Source organism: Leptonychotes weddellii, chromosome 11, assembly GCF_054177405.1.
Source record: "Leptonychotes weddellii isolate Sample4059 chromosome 11, ASM5417740v2, whole genome shotgun sequence".
In the NCBI taxonomy this organism is placed as follows: domain Eukaryota; kingdom Metazoa; phylum Chordata; class Mammalia; order Carnivora; family Phocidae; genus Leptonychotes; species Leptonychotes weddellii.
In genome coordinates, this window is record NC_138379.1 from 80406287 (window position 1) to 80427751 (window position 21465).

Below are 21465 nucleotides of genomic sequence, written 5' to 3' on the forward strand. Positions count from 1 at the left end.
AAATGTGTCAACATTTGAAGGCCTGCATAGTTCATAAACCAGTATTTTCCAAATTACCGATACAGGATATTACAAAATGACGCATAGGTAAAAGATACCATTCTTCGCACACTGAAAGTATAAAATGGACTGATGGATTTTAGTGTCACAAGGTATAAAAATTTCATGGAGAGGGCTTCAGATTCCACATTGCTGCTCTCTTTTAAGAAACTACCACTTGTCAAGTTTCAGTGTAGTATGGAAATATCCACAATCATCTGAAAAAGCTATTAAAACACTTTTCCCTTTTTAAAATATGTGTCTGTGTGAGGCTGGATTTTCTTCATATACTTCAACCAAAACAACATAGCACGCCGGATTGCATGCAGAAGTAGATACGAGAATCCAGTTGTCTTCTACTAAGACAGACAATTAAAGACACTTGAGGAACTATAAAACACTCTTCTCATGAATAATTTTGCTGTGGAAAATAAATTTTTTCATAAAAACATGTAATGGGCTTACGATTATTTTTATAGGCATTTTTTTGGTTTTTTTATTGGCTCTCTCATTTTTCATATTGAATTTTCCTTTTTCATTTCTGATAAGGTCAATGTCACTAGATACAGCCCACATGAACACAAGCTCCTCCAGGAGGCCCGCAATAATTTTAATTTAAGAGTATGAAGTGATCCTGAGATCAAAACGATTGAGCACTGCCGCCCTTCATCATTTAAAATAATGATAGCAGAAAAAAATTGACCTGTACAGATAATTCTCCAAAAAATTTTAATAATTACCAAGATGTACCCTAATTCTTCTCTTTTTTTTTTTAAGATTTTATTTAGTTATTTGACAGGAAAGAGAGGGAGGCAGAGAGAGCACAGCAGGGGGAACAACAGAAGGAGAAGCAGGCTCCCCGCTGAGCCACGAACCCGATGCTGGGCTCGATCCCAGAACCCTGGGATCATGACCTGAGCTGAAAGCAGGTGCTTCACCGATTGAGCCACCCCAGAGTCCCCTAATTATTGTTCTTGATCAGAATGCGTTCAGGTGGCCCCAACCCTGTGGTCCCTCGTACAAAGAAAAGGATCCCCTGGAATAAAATGCTGTAAGGGAAGCCTTAGTTATACCTAGGTCCAAAAGCAGCCTAATCACATAAGGGGAAAGACATTAGAATAGAAAAAGAGCTCTAGTTACCTTCAATGATTTCACACCAAGGCCTCGGCTGACGCTCAGGGAACGATTGTGTCTCACTAACAATAGGCAGCAAAGCAAACATGCCCCCTGATGGCTAAAATCAGGCAAGCGCTTGCTGTGAGCGGGATGAATTATACTTGACATGACAGAAAAAAAAAATGAGAAACACCTACATCTAGCTATTTATCTGTAATGTTTTAGGACATTCGTCATAGTAGGAAGACATCATGTTCCACTGAAAAGCAACTACTCATGGGGATAGATCCTCTTATTTTTCAAGTTGGTACTGAACCTTTGGTGAGCCGGTCCTGTAGCCTGGAAGAGGGCAGCCCAAAGTGAAAGGAACTGCTCAAGCGCAGACACAGTGCTCCCCTTAGAAGATGGCCATCCAGGAGCAGGCGCGAACGGAGGAGGTATTCATCCCCCCTCCCAGCTATCCTCGTAAACACAACTGCAACTACTAACAGGTTAATTCCGCAAAGTATATTTGAATGGCCTTAATTTTTAAAAGGCTGAACTAAAAAAATCCTATAAATTACAAAGCATTTTTTTTGCTACCCTTACTAGATCTATCAGCCAAATGTGCCCCCGAATGACTGAAAATTCAAATATCATCCCAAGAATAAGTCAAATGATACCTCTATGTCAAAACCAACATACCCAAAAGCCAAACTCAGCGAGCCTTCAGAGTTGAAATGGGATCAATAAAAGCATAGAAGTGTTGCTCCTTTAGTTAGTCCAGCATTGGGGATAAGAATGGTAATAAAGACATCAGATTTTCATGTAGGGTAGCAGGAAGCCCAAATTATTTTCAAGTGAACCATTAATCCCACTGATTTATACACTTAAAAATGGTTAAAATGGGGGCGCCTGGGTGGCTCAGTCGTTAAGGGTCTGCCTTCGGCTCAGGTCATGATCTCAGGGTCCTGGGATCGAGCCCCACATTGGGCTCCCTGCTCAGCGGGAAGCCTGCTTCTCCCTCTCCCACTCCCCCCTGCTTATGTTCCCTCTCTCACTGTGTCTCTGTCAAATAAATAAATAAAATGTTTAAAAAAAAAATGGTTAAAATGACAACTTTTATGTGCATATGTTTTACAATTTAAAAAAATACACCAAAAATCACTGAACTGTACACTTGAAAGGAGTGAATTGTACTCTATGTGCACTAAGCCTCAGTAAAACTGCCCCAGGTGCCACGGCATTCCCAGCTGCTGGTCTCACGGAGGCTCACACGTTAGCGGTCAGCCGGCTGGTCTCACTAGAAAAGATGCTCTCACAAGCAGCAAGATGTGGGACGCTCACTGCCAGTAAGATTAATTAAGGCCTCCTCGGTGCCTAAGCTTTTCCAACGTAACTTGTGTAAGTCAGATCAAGAAGAATATAAATAAAAAGTCACATCCTTGGTTCCTTTAAGCATATTTAATATTTGAACTCTCATTTTCTATTTTCCCAGACCCCAGAAAACAGAAAGTTTTTAGATGACCAATATTTTGTTCCAGAAACATACAGCCTTATCAGCTAATTCATAAAAGAGCTATTTTACAAAGGTACATCTGGATAATTAGAACAATAAAGTCTTTTAGGCATTTCAAAATGTGATCAGTAAAAATACATGATTATTAATAAAGTTTTTTTTAAAGATAGTTCCAGATTTTTTTAAAAGTAATTTCTGTTAAAGAGTACATGATTGTATGGTGAACAAGGAAAATAAAATGCTCTAGTAGGAAGAGGCTTATTAAAAATAACCAATAGTGTGCACATTACAGTTATCACTTTTGCAGTACATCTTAGCCATTGGCACCTGGAAATGGCAGACAGGGCTTCCTTCTACGAGGTACATTTTTTTTTCTCTACCAATTTATTATCAAAACCATCAGTACCAGTGGGGAAGGCATAAGGAACGAGGCAAAAGAAACTCTTCTTGAAGAAAGAATAATTTTGCAGATCTCGGAAAAGGGGTGGGACAGTCAGAAGAAAACAGGATTTGCAAAACAAAAACTCTAATAATGGTAGAGGGGAAAAAACTAGTCAGCAGAAAGAGGACCAGGAGGTCCTGCCAAATTTTCTATTTTGAGGTCCTCTGTACACACTTCTCAGTGATACCCTCTGTGACATACAGGGAAGGAAATACTGACCAATGCTCTAGTAGCTCAAAATAACATCATATACCACCTTCAGAGAAGACAGTTTCCAGTTTGAAATATAGAAGCTCCATGTAATATACCAAATTTACCAACACCACACAAAAAAGTATGCAAGTAAAAGACAACTCACAGGAAGCATAATTATTTTCTTTAGCTTCTAAAAAGAAAAAAAAAAAGCTTTTCTCCTTTAATCACATTAGGTTCCCCCTCTCTCCTCCAAAAACAAATAAAAAACTGTTTTTAATGAGACACATCACTGGGGTGCCTAGCTGGCTCTGTCAGTAGAGCATGTGACTCCTGATCTTGGGGTTGTGGGTTTGAGCCCCACGTTGGGTGTAGAGGTTACTTAAAAATAAAATCTTAAAAAAAAAAAAAAAAAGATAAAGAGGCACATCCTTTCTAACAGTGGTTAGAAGTTGTTTTGGGGAACGGGAAGCCAAAAAGCTAATGAAATATACCTTCTTACGGTAAAACATAATAAATAGTTACAGTTTAGGTTCTAAAAGCCAAGACAACTCAGGCAGTCCAAGTTAGCTGATTTTAAAGTATGCAAAATATATGGCTTCTAGGGCTGTAATCATGATTTTAAATTATAGCACTTTGGGGGCTTGCTGATTTGCCTTGATTAACTCTGTTCTCTGAAAAGGAAGGAGACACTCCAAGTGTAATTTGCCACTTAATAGCAAAGGACCCATTAGGCCCACAGAACAGAGCCCAGGGTCACAGCAGGTCACTTCAATGGCTAAAATCCAGCTCTCCTGCTCTGGGGAGGTTGTTTTGTTCACCACCACTGGATCCAGCTTTTAGTCAAGTAACTTTGAGAAAACAGCTTTGATGGTGACCACTGTCACTCAAAGACAGGATGAATATCTAATTCCATCATCCTGAAGGGCAGATACGGTATCAAAGTAAAGTGGATGTGATTATAAAGGCCCAAAGAAAAGGAGGGTGTGGGAGGCGAGGCTGAGAAGGAAGGAGGAGGGGAGCAGTTAGGCTGGTTAAGATAAAAAGAACACTCAAAATTGTGGAATCTTTTCAGACTTAAGACTTCGTTGTGGGGCTTCATTTAAAAATCTAGATACGAATTTATTTGGAAGTACTAGAGCTATGGTCAAAGTATTTTTCCAGTTAGCCCGGTTCTAAGGAGAGGTTAAACTGCAGGAAAAGAAAAGCAAATCGTTGTTAAGGACAAGATCTGGCTGAGCTAGAACAGAAACCTAATTCTTAAATGCATGCTAGAGAATCCCGTGACTACCCCTAGACTATCTGAACTTAAGGTGAAAGTTCTGTTTTTTATTTACCTTTCTCCTGATTAAATGCCAGCCGAGGACACCAGTGTCATGTGGCTGCGGAGCCGGGAGTGATGACCTGTTTCCAGGCGCACGTAACCATTCCGTTTCTACCTGCTTCTCTTAAGAGCTGCAGAAAGCTCAAGCCCCAAGCTTCACTTACTAGCTTCTGCTTCCAAAATTTTTACTCCCATTCTGGTTTAATTGATACTTGGTCTACAACTCCAAATAGCATTCTAATTTAGATATGAGATCCAACGATCCGAGTTGGGCTACTTAAAAACCTAGATCGGGTTTGAAAAGGCAGGAAACGGGAATGCGGACACGGATGAGCTGGTTAAGCTGTGGTGGTGTTTATGGAAGTAGGGAGGGAAGCCTCGTCACTTGCCATGAGAGTGCAGGGGAAGAGCAAAATGACATCCCGATTCCCCACAAGGTTCAGAGGGCGCTACCGAAAGACAGGAGCGGTGGAGGAATGGTCTGCATATTAACAGAATTTGAAGATTTGACAAATGATTTAGCGCTAGTTGGCAAAAATACTCCGAAACATACATACCCGATGCACAAAGAAAAGCACAGAAAGCCAATATAACCGAAGGAGTTCTCGAGTCACGATTCTGCAACATTGACCCTCTGCAGGGTGCTGCTGGTACTATGATTCATTTGAGAGCAGGCAGTCAGCAACCCCTTGCCCACAGTTTCCAGTGTATGCTCTGGTCTGCAATGGTGAAGGTCAGTCATGCACCAGTGTGGAGAAAGCTCCGGCAGTGAAGTCAGAGGACGCGGTTCTGGAGCTGGTCTGAGCAGCCCTGCCTTCTCCACCACATCCTCACCACCCCGCTCGTGGCTCTCCTCTTAACTCAAAGAGCCCTTTGGCACCATCAGTGCAAACTTAATATTAGAGTCAAACCTCCAGGTACGAAAATGTTACTGGCCTTAAATTCAGCAGTACCCGTGGCTAACGGCAGCCATGGTTCAACTCAGTAGTGATTCAGTCAGCTAACCTTCCCAGACTCTTGCCCCCGCTCCCGCCCTTCCTCCACACCCCCACCCCTGCCACCATCTGAAGCGTCTCCATTTGTTTGTTTTTCCTTCCTGCTCCGTCCGCAGGGGTAATTTTACACAAGTGCCCAAGTCTAATGTATAATTATAAAAATGAAACAATACCAAGAATAACAAATTTATAGCCAAGAAAATAAAATTTGCTTTCCTCTCCCTCCCAAATCCCTACCCTCAATAGAAAAGAAGAGAAGAAAACACACCCATTTTCAAGTGCCTGCTATTTAGTACATTGAGGATTTTCTGTTAATTGGGGGTGGGTCCCAGCTACAGAGAAGAGGTGCTTGCCTCAGTTGGGAGGAAGCCTACCTAACTCTCTGCCCACCTGGGTAGCACACAGCTCAAGTCCTCTGCACGCAGGAGCCATGGGCATACTGAGCCTCAAAGACAGTGCCTACCGGGTGGCAGAGGGCATGGAATACAGTTTCGTGAGGGCTGGATGCTCCTCCCTTCCCCGGCTTACTTCCTCCTCTCTGCCTCCCCACCCAGCCTCCTAATACCTCATCCAGAACTCTTGGCTTCAGGAGCAACTGACCCTCAGGTGTACTAAATACGAAGGGCTAAAACTCTCACTACTCAATTAAAACAAAACATGGCAAAATAAAAATTAAAATGTGCTTTCAAATACGGAATGAAGTCAAATAAATACATCTGATTTTCTCTTTTTCTTAAGTCTAAGTAAAATTTCATATCCTACACCCAAAGCTCTATACATTTGGTTTTTGTTCTGAATCAAAATGAATTTCCGATAGGAGGAGAGCAGAGTGAGAGAGTCAGGGCTCCCTCCCTGACAGACCCGTGCAGCTGCCGGACGGTGAGGAACGAGTCCCGCTCTGGGCGCCTGGGCACGCGGCCACCCCTGGGGGCTTCACAGGCAGACCCTCTGTCACACACTCTCTCTGCGTCCGCGGTGGAGCCAGGATGGGTGATGCGAGGCCGATGCTCTAAGTCCAACAACCTTCAGTCACCTCCAGGACACGCGGCTCTAACTTTTATCTGGGAAGAATAAAGATGTGTGGAGATCAAATTAAGAAGAACAAATGAACATCTGACATCTGTGGGTCTCGGTATGTCTCTCTGGATCAGAAAGGCCTCACTGGAAAACAGGTAAGCAAATGAGGACAAACTGCTGCACTGAACACAGATCCATTTGCAGTCACGGGGAGACGGCGCTCCCGCCGTTAGGACAGACATCAAGGCACAGCAAGGCCCACGGGGCACGAGCCTCCCTCACATCAGCACGGCAAATCTCTCAGGAATCTAGGATTTACCAGGCTTACCCCTGCCCTGTGTTCTGCTCTTGCAAAGGTAAAGAAGGAGGGGGTGGGGGCGGGATGGCACAGAAAAAAGACAGCCACAGCTCCTCGTAGAAGGAGAAGCGCAGAGTCAGCAGATAACAGCCTCTGCTTTATCTACGATGTTTGGAAACAAGTGGCTTTTTAAAGACAGGAAAGAAATGGAATCTCAGGAGGTTTCCACTTTAAAGAAGAATAAATCATTTCATTCGATGTACTGTTCAGGCAGAATGATTCGAGAGTCGGGAATCCACAATTTTCACATACCTGAGTGCTTGTCTGTGAGGGCTGATCCAGCCAGCCTTTGGCAAAGCATGCTGTAACTTTCCTCCACCTTCTGTAAAATAAAACCCATTGGTTTGCCATTTGAACATCGTAATTTTTCTTTATGCAAACAGGAAGGCAAGCTTTTTCATATTACCAGTACGTGCTTCTAGATTTCAACATTAACGTCGTTAAGAATTTTGTTAGTGGGGGGGGGGGGGAGTGAACTGCATTCCTTTTACCTGTTTCTCCCTTGAGTGAATAACTTAAAACTCTGTCACATAAAGGTGATTCTCCTACCCCTAGAGTCACCCTGAAAATGGTCCCACAGGTGACATGAGCTGTGTTAGGGACAACCTGCCCACAATGGCCTTCTAGATACCTCATCAGCCCCTGGATGACACCACGTACAATCACATGAAGAAGGGAAAACCTATCACGTGAAGTTAAAAGAAAAACTAAGGGACATCAGTCTTTAGCTAAATGGCTAAGAACACTTTTAATGTTCCGAAGCCTCTAACTAAATGAAGTCATGAAAAAACGTTTGGGCTCTAGCAGTTGTGTCTACCGATGCCAAACTTTAGGATAAAGTCCTTTTCTCAGAATCACCACTGAAGTCAGTTTTGACATAGCGGCCTCAACAGTGACCTCAACTCCAATTCACAAAATTCCATTCAGGTCTAGCTCTCCAGATCACGGGGGCCACTGGAGCCAACTTTTGTGTGTCAGAGCGTCTGGGAAACTACCCACATCACCTAACAATTCACGGATAATTAGTAAGCGAAAGCATTTCCTAGCCGAGATTCATACCAACACAAGCCCTCCTATGTCACTGGCTTGCTGTTCATTTTCTCAGGGAGGCCAGCCAATCATCCCAAATTTATCTGGGTTCTTACGCTGAGAAACCCACACAAACATGCCATCTACATAGTACTACGATGTTTTCTGTTCTTGTGATCTGCAACCAGAGGCACCGTGCTGATCTCGGCTTCTTACCCAAGTCTATTCACGGGTAATGGTCAAGGAAAACAGCAAATCTAGAACCTGAACAAGCTCACTGGCTTCAGCATTGCGGTCGTTCTCTACCTCCTCTCTGTGAAATACGTTTCTTTACCCAAGCCGTGAGGACGCTGAGGTCTGAGGTACCTTTAAGTGTTCAAGGTCAGCCTCGATCTTACGAATGTACTCCATGATCTGGCTCTGTGAGTCTGCACAAGAAGGGGGACTCTGGATCTCAAAACAGGAATCATCCATAGCTCCCCAGCGCTGCTGGACCAGGAATTCTGGGGTGAACGGTGAAGCTGCCCCATCAGAATGGGCACGCTGGGGCGAGTGATGCTGCAGGGGGGCAGAGTCCATGGAGGGGATGCCTGTCGCGGGTGGCGGGGGAAGTGAGGAGGCAACCTCCTCATCCGTGGAGCTCTCCTGCACCGCTTCATAGCCATCCAGAATCAAATAGTTTCCTGTTGACAGACACAGAGCAGCTTGATGAGCTTCGTGCTGCCATCCTCACATCAAAAAAGAGAGATGAAGTGATATGCTGACAACCTTAAAAGCCATTAGAGACAGAGAAAAACCATTAATTCCCCACTTCCCGAGTTCAGTTTTAAGTACATCAGAATCTTCTCACTTCAGGTTGAAGCTAAACTTAGCAAACTTTCATGTGATTTCTGAATAATTTCAGATTAGTTAGCATCTTAAAAGCTGGAAACTACAAAGTCCCCGTATGATCTTGCCTCTGCTTCCCGGCCGCAGAGCTCTCGCGCCTCATCGCCCACCCTGTGCGCCCCGGCTCTCTGCTGCACCCCCGTGCCCTCAGTGCCCACGCTGCTCTGCTCCCATGCTACCCGACTGCCCTGTCTGCCCCTGGGTCTGCCTTACGTTTCCTCCTAATTCTTCTGACCATCTGACATCTGTTGGTTTACTTATTTACCATGACTCTGTCCTCACTAGTACTTAAGCTTCACAAGGATAGTGGACTTTCTGGGTTTTAGTCAATGCCGTCTATCCCAGCACCCAGGATGGGGTCTGGCACAGAGCAGATTCAGTAATTATTTATCTCATGAAAGAGTAAGTGCTACACACTTATACACACACACACGCACACGCACACGCACGCAGAGGATGATGCGTGGATACCCAAACAACATTCGTCTCAGCACACAGCACAGATAACGATCAAAATCAAAGTTTAAATGTGAAAGAAACTTGCCTGAGATGCGCAAATTAACATCCTCTTCCTTCTTAACTGCTCCATCACCTTCTGATGGATTATCATCACTGTGTGCTTCACGGGCATCAAAAAAGTGCTCTCCACTCTCATCGAGACTCCCTTCTGGCTCTGCAGGAGGCATCTCTGGGGTCATAAGCATGTGGTCCATGACGAAGATGGTACTTGCCTGGCTATCTTGGAAGGCCAGTACCACTGAATCCCGTGAAGCCGGAGATTCAGTTGAAGTCCGTGGACTGTGACAAGTTGCAATGTCACCAGTTCCAGTTCTAAAGGGCATCTGTCCTTCGACAGGAGGATAGGCCTTACTGTTCTCTGAGTTCTGGGCCCCACCGTCTGTCTGCACCCCTGAAGACGCTGTCCTGTAGCTTGGGAAATGTGGCCAGTCTTCCTGAGCGCTCTTCTCAGTCAAACCCAGCTGTTGTACGAGCAGCTGCTTCAGCAAGCCCACTGGAAGGTTCAGGGAGGGAGGGAAAAATCCATTCACACCAATAACCGCAGACTGCCGGAATTAAATTAGTGTGTGGACTTATCTATTACTTCCAAGAGTAAGTACCTTTTTAGTAACACAGAGTCAAAATATTAATTTCGTGTGATCATTTTTTTTTGGTTTTGTATTGGAAAATGAAATAAGGCACCATCTAGAGAAGATGTAATATTAAAGGAGACTTGGAAAGATGTACGCCTTCTGAGTGGCGAGGCACTCCTAAATGTCTGACACCACGCCTTCCTCTCTTTTCTCTTCCACATAACCTGAGTAATACCCCAAGGTCCTTCTTAAAAGGATGTTAAAAAGCTGTGTTATGCTAGAAAAGAAGCCCTCAAAGTTTTGCTTTGTCCAGAAGCAGACACTGTATACACAGGCGTTATTTTTTCTAATTTTATTAGACACACTCTGAACATTTATTTTATCATTTATAATAACCCAAGGAATCTCCTTAAATGGTGAAGACAATAAAGCTGGCCTATAATGAGATTTACTTTCAATGATTTGGTAGCATGTCTACTTTCAAAGGATAAGAAAATGTGTATGGGTTTTAAAAACAACCTTACTGATGGCACAGCTTCCTTGGGCTGTTGAAAAGAGAAGCAGTTCAATTTTCAACGGGCAGGTGTATGCTGTGCGGCCACTCATACAATGACAGACTCAGTACGACAGTGTCCGTCAAAGCATCAGAAATCATTCTGACTATTCATTCAGGAGAATCGACAATAAATTAGATCTTAAGAGAATGTGACCAACTCCCGACGTTGAACTCTGGCTGAATTTCTATCTTCTGTTTCTTTGGACAGTCTCCACTAGTCTTTGGCGCTCCGTCCTTCTGCTCTACCCACCTCTGCGTAGGTACAGGAGAATGCTGTGCATTCCTACGGCTCTGACACTCAAACCCATCCCTTCCCCTACCCTCTCACCAAAGCCCCAGTCTTAAAAACTCCAACCTCCTGCCAGTTACTTCCTTTATAAATAGCTTTGCCAGTTTTGAAATTGAGCCCATAATCTCTGGCAAATAAAAAAAGGGGGAAAAAAGAAAGTGTGGCAGTGGGCTGTGGTGGTCCTTTCCGACTTTGATTTCTGACAAGAATGCTGAAATCATCTAAATATTCCCTTTTCTTTGCCCTTGTACCAAGTCGATTGTTTTGAGTATTTGTTGCGTCCTCACTTGATTTTTATTCCTCTGATGCCGTTCTAGTCCAGACCCCTTCATCAGCCTCAAGCCCCTCCCTTCACACTAGCCACAGCCTCCTGGCCTCCCCGCATCCCAACCCTTCCACCCTCTCAGCCTGAGCCGTCTGTTCTCACTAGTCATACCCGAGCTTCCAAACTTCAAATGGTTCTTGGCAGCCAGAGCCACCCTTCTCGGCCTTTCCCCTCCTCCAGCACACCTGCGAGATGGGACAGCCTCCCATTTGTAAGGGATTCTCAGCCAGGCTGGAGAGGGAGGGGGGAGCTAACAGAGTGGCAAGGGCCACCCACCTTGTGGGTGTGCGCTCTGTGTGTGTGTGTGTGTGTGTGTGTGTGAGAGAGAGAGAGAGAGAGAGAGAGGGAGGGAGGGAGAGAGAGAGGGAGGATGGGCCAAGGTGGAGAGTACTGCAACCTCTAAAAACAGTAAGAATATCTGTGCTCTGGCACGTGCTCTGCCATCCTTTTTTTTTTTTTAAGAAAGAGCGAGCATGTGTGCAAGTGTGTGTGTGTGTGTGTGTGTGTGTGTGTGTGAGGGAGGGAGGCAGAAGGAGAGACGGAGAGAGGGAGGGAGGGAGGGAGGGAGTGGGGGAGAGAGGGAGAGAAAGAGAGGGGGAGGGAGAGAGAGAGTCTTAAGCAGGTTCCATGCCCAGCGCAGAGCCCGATGTGGAGCTCAACCCCACGAGCCTCAGATGATGACCTGAGCTGAAATCAAGAGTGGGACCCTCAACCGACTGAGCCACCCAGGTGCCCTGTGTGCTGTGCCATCCTTAAAATCCAGAGGACTCAATGTGGTATTCAGGGTTCCCAGCGGCTGGCCTCAGCATCCCGTCTCCTACCTTTCCAAACTTCTCTCCCACACCTTGCACTAACGTGGTCTGCTCGCGGCTCTCGGAGCACCCTTGGGGCCTCCTGCCTCTGCACTTCTGGTCCTACCATTCTTCTTACCTGCATATTCTCTACATACCTGTCTGAGTCTTACCCATTCTTCAAGGCAATAATCACCTCCCTCTTGTCTCCTGACGATTCCCTCTCCAGAGGTCACCCCAACCAGATCAATTCTGACATATACCTGTACTGGTTACTTTAAAAAGGGGGAGGTTTTCTATCATCTTCCCAACTAGATGGTAAAATTCTTTAAGGGAGAGGTCAGAGTTCCCACTTCCTTGGGTTCTCCCTAAGCGGCTGCACAGTACACGACACAACCCTGGTACTTGGCAAGGATCTGGGTTAACTTATGAGTAAGACTTACAATTCCTTAGTGCATCCAATGCCCACCGTTCTTCTGAGGCAGGCAAGTGTGGGTCTGGGGTTGTGATCTGATAACTTGCTCCAGCTTCCTGCAGAGTCCCATCTGCATGCTGCTCCTTAGCAAACTGTCTCTCAGCCACAAACAGATCATCTACCTCGGATTTCCCAGAGGTACCGAGTGAATGAGACTGAGGTTTTGACGATATTAAGGGAGACTCTAATCCCAAATCTCTGTCTGTTCAATGGAACAGAAAAAGCAGAATAGATCTTAAACAAAGCTTTTAATTTTTAACGTGAAGCATTCAGGAAATACTTGGAACAAAAATAACCACATGAGTACAGAGATCATCGGCTGTTAAGTAAAATATACAACACTTAGAGCAGTGTTATAAGGAGACACAGACGGCTCATAAGCGCAGTTTGTGAAAGTAAACAGCTGACACGAGAATCTGCATAAATCAAAAGACTTCGAGTTTCTTTGCCTTTTCACAAGTAACACACAGGCTACATTCTTCCAGGTTACCCTAACAGATCAGTTTACCTGGACTCTGTAGACCAGGGACCGAAATGCTGTGATGTTCCACTTTTAACTTGGGAGCTGCTTCTTCATCGTTGTCTCCTCTGTGGAAGAAGGAAAACAACCTTTCAGCTTCATGAGGTGCCTAAACATCACTGCAACGAAATGTAAGAATCATCCATTCCCTTCCTGACCAAAGCCCAGAGTCAGTCCGACTACGATGCAGACTACGACTCACTCGCAAGGTGGTGACTGTGGCAATGGGATTGGCTTTGCAGACTGTTCCTTCACGGATGCAGCCATCCGACAGATGAGGTCTTGCCAGCTGCAGGAAGTTTGAAAGGGATCCAAAATCCAAAAGGGAAAGGGAAAAAAAAAAGCCCTTTAAATACACTCAGAAAGAAATAATAACAAAAACAAACCAGAAACCAAAGCAAGCCAATCCAACAAAAAAACCCTACTTCCGCCAGAGAGTGTCTTTATTTTGGCAACGTAAGTAGAGGTTATAAAAAATGGCTGTACCTTAAAGAAAAAGCTAACCAACAACATTATGGATACACTTCGCATTAAAAAACTTCACTTGGCACTTCTGAGAATTTTTCTTTAGAAAAGATACTTTCAGTAGTATAGAATCAAAATATGGGACATCAATCCTTTAAAAAGGAACACGTTCTTAGAAAAACATCTCGAGAAGGAAACAGGACAAGTGCTTGTTTCAAAGTAGTTTTTGGTTTCCAAAGTACTATTACAAAAACCAAGTTAAGCTGATAGAATAGCATGTTCAGGATAATAAAAACTATTAGAGAAAGGTAGCGCTATCTAACACATACACGGTCTTTTCGGAAACAGTCTGTGCCACCAGTTCATAAATTTGGGCTCCATTGTCTGACATGGAGATGACAAATAAAGCTTTGTTATCTGGAAGAAAGAAGACAGAAATTACTCTAACAACATGAATATGACCTACAGAGGCCATGAAGGATGATGCTTCTAGGGTCCCGGTTCATTATGCACCTTAATCTGGGTAAAGGTTAATGGCTCACTTTGTAAAAATTCATCAAGCTATACACTTAAAATTTGTGCGACTTATTGTATGTTACATTGTATATACTATACTTCAACAAAACCAAGATCATAAAAACTAGCAGGGATTCCACAGTAACTTCACAGAAACAAGGAGGTGTCCATATATCTGAATGACTGAACACTAGGACGTTTTTGCATTTACTTTGAATTGCCCTTTTGCTAAACAGTTACTTAATAATATTCAATAAATGGTAGAGAAAAGAGGTCACCAGTTTATCTTGCTGTTATGGAACTAACAGGTTTTAAAAGGGACTCCACTGTTACCACAGTTAATATATAATTTGCTAACTTAAACTGATTTCAAAAATCCCAAACTACACCCACCTCTCCGTTTTTGTTTGTTTGCTCTTTTATCACAAGTCAAAAAGCATACCACTCTAAGGAAAGCCTTTTCATTGGGATTACCTCTCAATGCACCATCTTCCTTGGTGTCTGTCTATGATTTGAACATGGAATAAAGATCAAAGTAGCGTGCAGGAAATTTTCAAGTGCAGAAAACTGCTCAGAGGAACCTAGGCTTCTCAAGTAATTTGGGGGTATAAACTCTTAATTTACTTTCTAAGCAGTAAATACATTTCATTTCATTTGTCTAAGAATACAAAGAAACAAAACTCTATACTAGTCAGGCTATTTGAACAATACCGAATATCTCGTGCAACTTTATGATGAACCTGAGGGTTACTGTCACTCCGTGGACATACTTGCCTGTTGCCACTTGTCGAACCAACACTGTATTCAACTTAATGACAGGGCTAAATGTGTGTTTGCTATCAGCGGTAGACGCCAGAATCTTACTATGACATCTTAACACCAGTCTGTCATCCTGCTTTTGTAACAATACAAGAATGTCTTCGAGCAGCAATGTGTATAGATCTAGAAACCAAAGTGGGGAGAAGGTGATTAGCGCAGAAACTGAGATGTGTTTTATAAACTTTACAACAATTTGACAGAGAAAATTTATTTCTGTTAAATCTAATACGTTTTAAAAATTGACTTGCTATTGTCTTTTTTAGTTTCATTTTTTAATAATTCATTTTTATATTGTATCACACCAAAGTGTCAGTCTGTGACTGACAAGAAATAAAAAAAAACCAATGATTCCTCATTATAGATAGTTTGAAATGGAGTGGTTTAAAGAAAGCTTATTAGAAAGCTCACTGGAATACATGAATGCTGGAGACAGGACTGAACCATGACAAACTTTTCTGCTTCAGCCCTCAGTGAATATTTAACGCACTTCACCTAGAACAAAATAACATAAGCAGATCTTCTGCAAAAATAACACAGAGCAGCACTGCTCACTGCTGTCGCTGAAACTTGTAAATGGCTGTCTCTTATCTTCCGCCTGACGGAACTTTACTTCCTCCACTCTCCCTAAAACTGACGGACATTACACCTACCAATAGTTTTATCTCGATTCACCTTCCAGACCAATGGCCCTTCGTGGATCATCTTCCTTTTTGTTAAATCCAAATTCTGCCAAAATAAAGAGAATTACACACAGATTATTTCCAAGCACTTAGTGTGATGATATTCCAGAGAGTCTCTTTTCAAGAAATTCCTCATGTAAAAGATACCATTTACTTTCACTATCATTACTGGTATCTGCCAACTACTGAACATAGAATGAAGACTAAGTTACAGTAAGCTGCATACAATTTCCTAAGTTAGAGGTATCTTGTAGAAAAACATTCAGGAGTGCTGCCTCCTAAATCTCACACTAAATATATGATAATTGCTTATGAAAATGAAGTTACAAACATTCAGCCACTGGATTTGCAGCCCATCCCCTAATTTTTCTATGAATAATTAGATGAGGATAATGCATAGCTTATCTATCTGTAAGAGGCCTGTGAGTGCCAGGCTCTAGTTACAGAGTTCTAAGGAATAGTACTCATGAAAAAGTCCAGGTAGTACTTGACCTTGCTCCATATATTAATAATTTATTTATTTTTTAAAGATTTATTTATTTGGGAGGGGGGAGCAGCGGGTGAAGGAGAGAGAGAAACCCAAATAGACTCCTCGCTGAGCATGGAGCCCCATGTGGGACTTGATCCTGAGACCCTGAGATCATGAACTGAGCTGAAACCAAGAGTTGGACGCTTAACCAAAGGAACCACCCAGGCGCCCCTAAATACTAATAATTTAGTAAGAGAATCATCTCTCAGTATAGGTAGCTCTAGAAAAATCTCATTCTCTGGAAGTGAAGGGGCTGAGCATATTAAGCATGCTTTTGATAAGCTGTTATATATGATATAAAAGTCTAGTTTACTAGCCACCAAATAAATCTACTCAAACAACCACCTACTGAAACAGTACAAGAAAGACTGAAAATCCCAAGCAGTTCCTTAATACAAAAGCCCCACATGATAGATAAATACTTTACTATCATTCCTGTAATGGTTTCAACATTTCTGCTTTTGAAGAAGCTTCATGAAAACATTATCTTGTTTTACTCAATAATCTGGAAAGTTCCCAGAGCAAACACCCCTACTCTCATTCACTTTATAAGAACACAATAAAATTAAATAACTAACGTTCCTTAAGTCGCCCACAAATCGTTACATAAAGTTAGTTTTACACAAAATATTCCTCTAATGAAAGACTAAAGTCATCTTCACATAGACCAGACGTTGAAAAGGAAGAACAGAATCATAAATATAGACAATCTGTGATATAAGAACTTCTTCAGGTGATGGATGCCCCTCTGAGATGTTAATACCCTGCCAGGTCTTTAGTAAATTGTATTTTATTATTTTTTAAATTATGATTAGACCATCTCTCACCCTGAGCTCTTCCACGTTTGGGTACTCTGACAACTTCAGATTGGAGGTATCCAGACGACGCTGATAGTCTTCTAAACGCTGAAAATTAAGACAAGATAAAGCCAAGGTTACTGCTTTGGGTATCAATGGTCTCCCTGTTCTGAAGCCAAATGGATGTTTTTCACCTGCATTTTACAGAGCTCTCTGCAACACTAGACATGACTGACAGCTCTTTCTTTCTTTCTTTGAGAGCGAGCACATGGCAGTAGGAGCAGAGGGAGATGGAGAGATGGAGAGATAAACTCAAGCAGACTCTGCACTGAGCATGGAGCCTGACAAGGGGTTCAATCCTAGGACCCTGAGATCATGACCTGAGCCAAAACCAAGAGTCAACGCTCAACCAATTGCACCACACAGGTGCTCCATAGCTCGCTCTTTTTTTTTTTTTTTTTTTTCAGCTCACTCTTTCTTAAACCACCCCCTTTCCCTGGCTTTGGAGACATCACACCCTCCTAGTCTTCCTCTTCCCTCTTTGGCTATTTTTGCTCAATCTGCTTTTCAAACTCACTGACCTCTAACTAGCTTATGGTTATTTTTTGAATATATAAGTATGTACACGGTACAAAATTTGAAAAGTAATATAAGGCACACAATGAAAATGAAGTCTCCCTCCAATCCTGCCCTCTTGCCTCGCCACCCCCAATTTTCTCTAAAAAAGCAATCTCTAATACCCATTTCTTAGGTAGCCTACGAGAAAAATTCTAAGCAAAGAGAATATATGCATATATAAGTATGCTTGTCTCTGTACATGTTGTGTGTATATATATCCTTTTAAAAAAGATATGGTAGCATAATATATTAATATATGTACTACTCAAATGGTGACATGATCACATACACATCTCTGTGTGTTTATTACTCATCAATGTATCTTGAAGAGTGCTCTACATTAACACATACAGAGAGAACTCACTCTTTAAATGGCTGTATGGTATTCAGCTCTATGAATGATCTACAGTTTATCTAACTACACTTTACTGATGGAGATGAAGTTACTTCCAATCTTCTCCCATAACAAATAAATACTGTTATAGCATGGCCTTAAAACATATATTTTTATAGATACGTGTAGACATACCTGTAAGATAAATTTCTAAAGAAACAACTATTATATCAAAGCATATGTGTATTTTCCCCAAGATTATAAAAATGTCAAAGTATATAGAAAAGTCTGAATATGTATAGTGAGCACCCATATACCCACCACTTACATTCCAGTTAATATTTGATATATTTGTTTTATCATAGGTCTGTTCATTCCTCTAGCTATCCCTCAGTCCACCATATATTTTGAGTGCATTTCACAATAACTTACAAATGTAAGCACACTTTACCTTTAAACATTTTAGTGTGCATATCATTAACAAGAGTCTGATATTTAGTTATTTTTAAAGTAAAATTTACATACAGTGAAATGTATATATTTTAAGTGTACCTTTCCACAAGATTTCACATATGCATGCAGCTGCGTAAATGCCTAGCAAGATATGAAATATTGCTATCACCACAGAACGTCTCCTCATGCTTCTTCCTAGTTAATATCTGTCCCCACATGCCCAGTGACAACCACTTTTCTGACCTTTTTCCCACCACTGATTAGTCTGTTCTAGAAGTTCATAGAGATAAAATTCTACACACACACACACTCTTGTCCGCTTTCTTTCACTCAGCACCATGTTTGTGAGATTCATTCATGTCATATGTATCAGGAGTTCATTCCCTTTTATTGCTGGAATTTATTATCCTAGTTTATGACTATACCTCATTCGGTTTATGCTAGAAACATTCTTGTACAAGTCTGTGGGCACAGATCTTCATTTCTCCTGGGTAGATCACTAGGAACAAAATCGCTGGGTCAAAGGGCAGATGTATGAATATGTGCATTTTTAATTTAGGTACATATTGCCAAAGTGCCCTCTGGGGTTTTATCATTTTACACTCCAAACAACACATTTGAAAGTTCCTGTTTTCCTACAGCCTCATCAACAGAGCTGTCGTCATACTCAGTTCCTAAGAAATTATATCCAGGTCCAGGGATTCAATTAGTTCTATATATGCTCACAATTTACGTTTTTCTCTTCGGCACAGTCCTCTCAGTCCTTTTCTCTTCGGCACACCTCTCAGAGGTGGATCCATATTGCCAAATGCATACTATACATTTTCACCTCATATCCCAAACTGAACTCTGCATCTGCCCCACAAATCCAGGGCTTCTTCCCTCAGCCTGTCCACCCAAATGTGCAAGCCAGAGACCTGGGACTTATTCCTACCATCACATCTCTCTTCAAATCCTTCTCTAAATCAGTCACCACATCCTATCAGTTACCTTCTAAATACTTCTCCAATTCTTGCATCTCTTGAGCCACCACCATTTGTCCTGAACTGCTGCAACAAACTAGGCTGAGCTCTTTCACCCCCTCTCTGTCCCCTTCAGCCCATTCTCCATAGACTGGTGTGAGTGGTACTTACAAGGCGAAAAATCTGAACACACCATTCTTCTTAAGTGTCTATAATGAATTCCTACTGCTCTCAACATCAAAATCTTTTAACATTGTCCACAGTAGGGCCCTGTATGACTTGGCTCTGATCTACTGTACCTCATTTCACACCATTCTGACTTTGCTTTTTAAGCACGATCCACACTAACCTAATCTTTCCGTTCCTCAAACAGGCCATGCTTCCTTTTTACCCCAGGGCTTCTGTATATGCCGTTCCCTCTACTTGTAAGGTTGCCCCCTTCCACATTCTTTTGGTTTATTTCCATTTACTTTTCAGAGCTTGGCTTAAATGTCAATTCCTGAAGGAAGATTTCTCCAATGGCCACCACCCAACACCCTCAAACCAGGCTCACCCCACCCTCCCCCACACTATTACATATTCCTAGCATCCCAAAATTCTCCTTCATAGCAGCTATCACAACTCATATAAAATACTTGCACTAAAATCTGTTCAATACTTTCTATCCTGCTAGAAAATAAGCTCAGTGTGGGCACTTATTTATTTATTTAAGCACCCTATATCCTACACTCAGCATCCACTCAGCATACAGATGCTCTAGAAATATTTGCTGAATGGATAGATGAATGAGAGAGCAAACAAGTAGCTAGAGATGCTCAAAAAAGCCAAATACAAGTGTGATGTTCTACCACAAAATTGGTCTGGACCCACCTACTACATGAATAGCTACCAAATGCCCCATCTGTCAATTATGTAATGGTAATTCAATTACTATTTCACAGATCACAGATAACACTAACTTAATACGCTCACTACATCATCCTGTATCTCTGCTTTCCGCCTTCTTACCTGTTTGTTTTCTGCCTCCTTGACAGCCTGATTTACATAATTTAAGATCTGACGACAGTGATCTGCGGCTTTCTTCACCTTCTCCCTTTCCATTGGCCATTCTAAGCATGGGGTGGGGGGAATCCAGAATGTAAAATAAAGGAAATCAGAAAGGAACATAAATATATATATGTAAATGAGATATCATTTGATGTCAGCAGTTAGAAAACATACTAAGACCTTGAATTTTTTTTTTTTAAGATTTTATTTATTTATTTGACAGAGAGAGACAGCGAGAGAGGGAACACAAGCAGGGGGAGTGGGAGAGGGAGCAGGGAGCCCGATGCGGGGCTCAATCCCAGGACCCTGGGATCATGACTTGAGCCGAAGGGAGACGCTTAACGACTGAGCCACCGAGGCGTCCGACCTTGAATATTTTTATACCGGGCTAAAATCTATGGCAGAATCTCAATTCAGATAATCTTTGGACAGATGAGACATCTTATGACAGTACACTAAAACATAAATACTCATCTTTAAAAAGAAGCCATTGTATAGAATACCAAGTTCAAGAAGCGATGCTTTAAATCAAGTATCAGCCCCCCATGTTATGCACTCCAGGGAGTGGGTCTCATTCACGTTGTAAGCTATATAAATGGGACCCCTTCTCCCCTTAGAATCTCCCCTGAGTGCAGAGCCTATGTGATTATGTCCAGTGGACTTGTTAAGCAATAATTTTTAAATGATAACATAATTCAAAATAACTCCAGAATAAATTTCTTTGAATTTGAGATTACATTTATTTTATTTATTTATTTGAGAGAGAGTGCCAGCATTAGGGGCAGAGGGAGAGGGAGAAGCAGACTCCCCTCTGAGCAGAGAACCCAATGTGGGGCTCGATCCCAGGACCCCGGGATCATGACCTGAGGTGAAGGCAAGACGCTTAACCAACCGAGCCACCCAGGCGCCACTTGAGATTACATTTAAGGAAAGAAAATAGACTAGAGCATTTGTATCATTAAAAGATGAAATTTACCAAAATGTGTTGAGATTACATTGAAGCCTACATTGTAAAGAATGCCAAAACTGGAATATTTAAAATTACAATCCTCTGAACAACAGTCCACCTATATTGAACAGGTATATTAAAGTATAAAAATTGGGCGCCTGGGTGGCTCAGTTGGTTAAGCGACTGCCTTCGGCTCAGGTCATGATCCTGGAGTCCCGGGATCGAGTCCCACATCGGGCTCCCTGCTCAGCAGGGGGTCTGCTTCTCCCTCTGCCCTCTTCCCTCTCGTGCTCTCTGTCTCTCATTCTCTCTCTCTCAAATAAATAAATAAAATCTTAAAAAAAAAAAAAA

The 21465-nt window shown here is 42.3% G+C and overlaps 1 protein-coding gene across 7 annotated transcripts in view; it reads right to left on the bottom strand.

The window, feature by feature from the left end:
• Nucleotides 1–2583: 2583 nt before the first annotated feature.
• The window catches only part of ARHGEF12 (Rho guanine nucleotide exchange factor 12), a 148472-nt gene continuing 129590 nt past the window's right edge, over nt 2584–21465 (bottom strand). For 6 of the 7 annotated variants that reach the window (XM_081799280.1, XM_081799283.1, XM_081799278.1 and 3 more), the window contains 12 exons: nt 20127–20227; nt 16782–16859; nt 15396–15471; nt 14701–14868; nt 13740–13827; nt 13148–13234; nt 12934–13013; nt 12394–12627; nt 9443–9910; nt 8377–8693; nt 7234–7303; nt 2584–6667 (listed from right to left, as the gene is read on the bottom strand). In XM_081799280.1, coding sequence (XP_081655406.1) covers nt 6657–6667; nt 7234–7303; nt 8377–8693; nt 9443–9910; nt 12394–12627; nt 12934–13013; nt 13148–13234; nt 13740–13827; nt 14701–14868; nt 15396–15471; nt 16782–16859; nt 20127–20227 — 1778 coding nt within the window. In that variant the 3' untranslated portion in view covers nt 2584–6656. The remainder of the gene's footprint in view (nt 6668–7233; nt 7304–8376; nt 8694–9442; nt 9911–12393; nt 12628–12933; nt 13014–13147; nt 13235–13739; nt 13828–14700; nt 14869–15395; nt 15472–16781; nt 16860–20126; nt 20228–21465) is intronic. The other variant, XM_081799282.1, reaches the window with a different exon arrangement.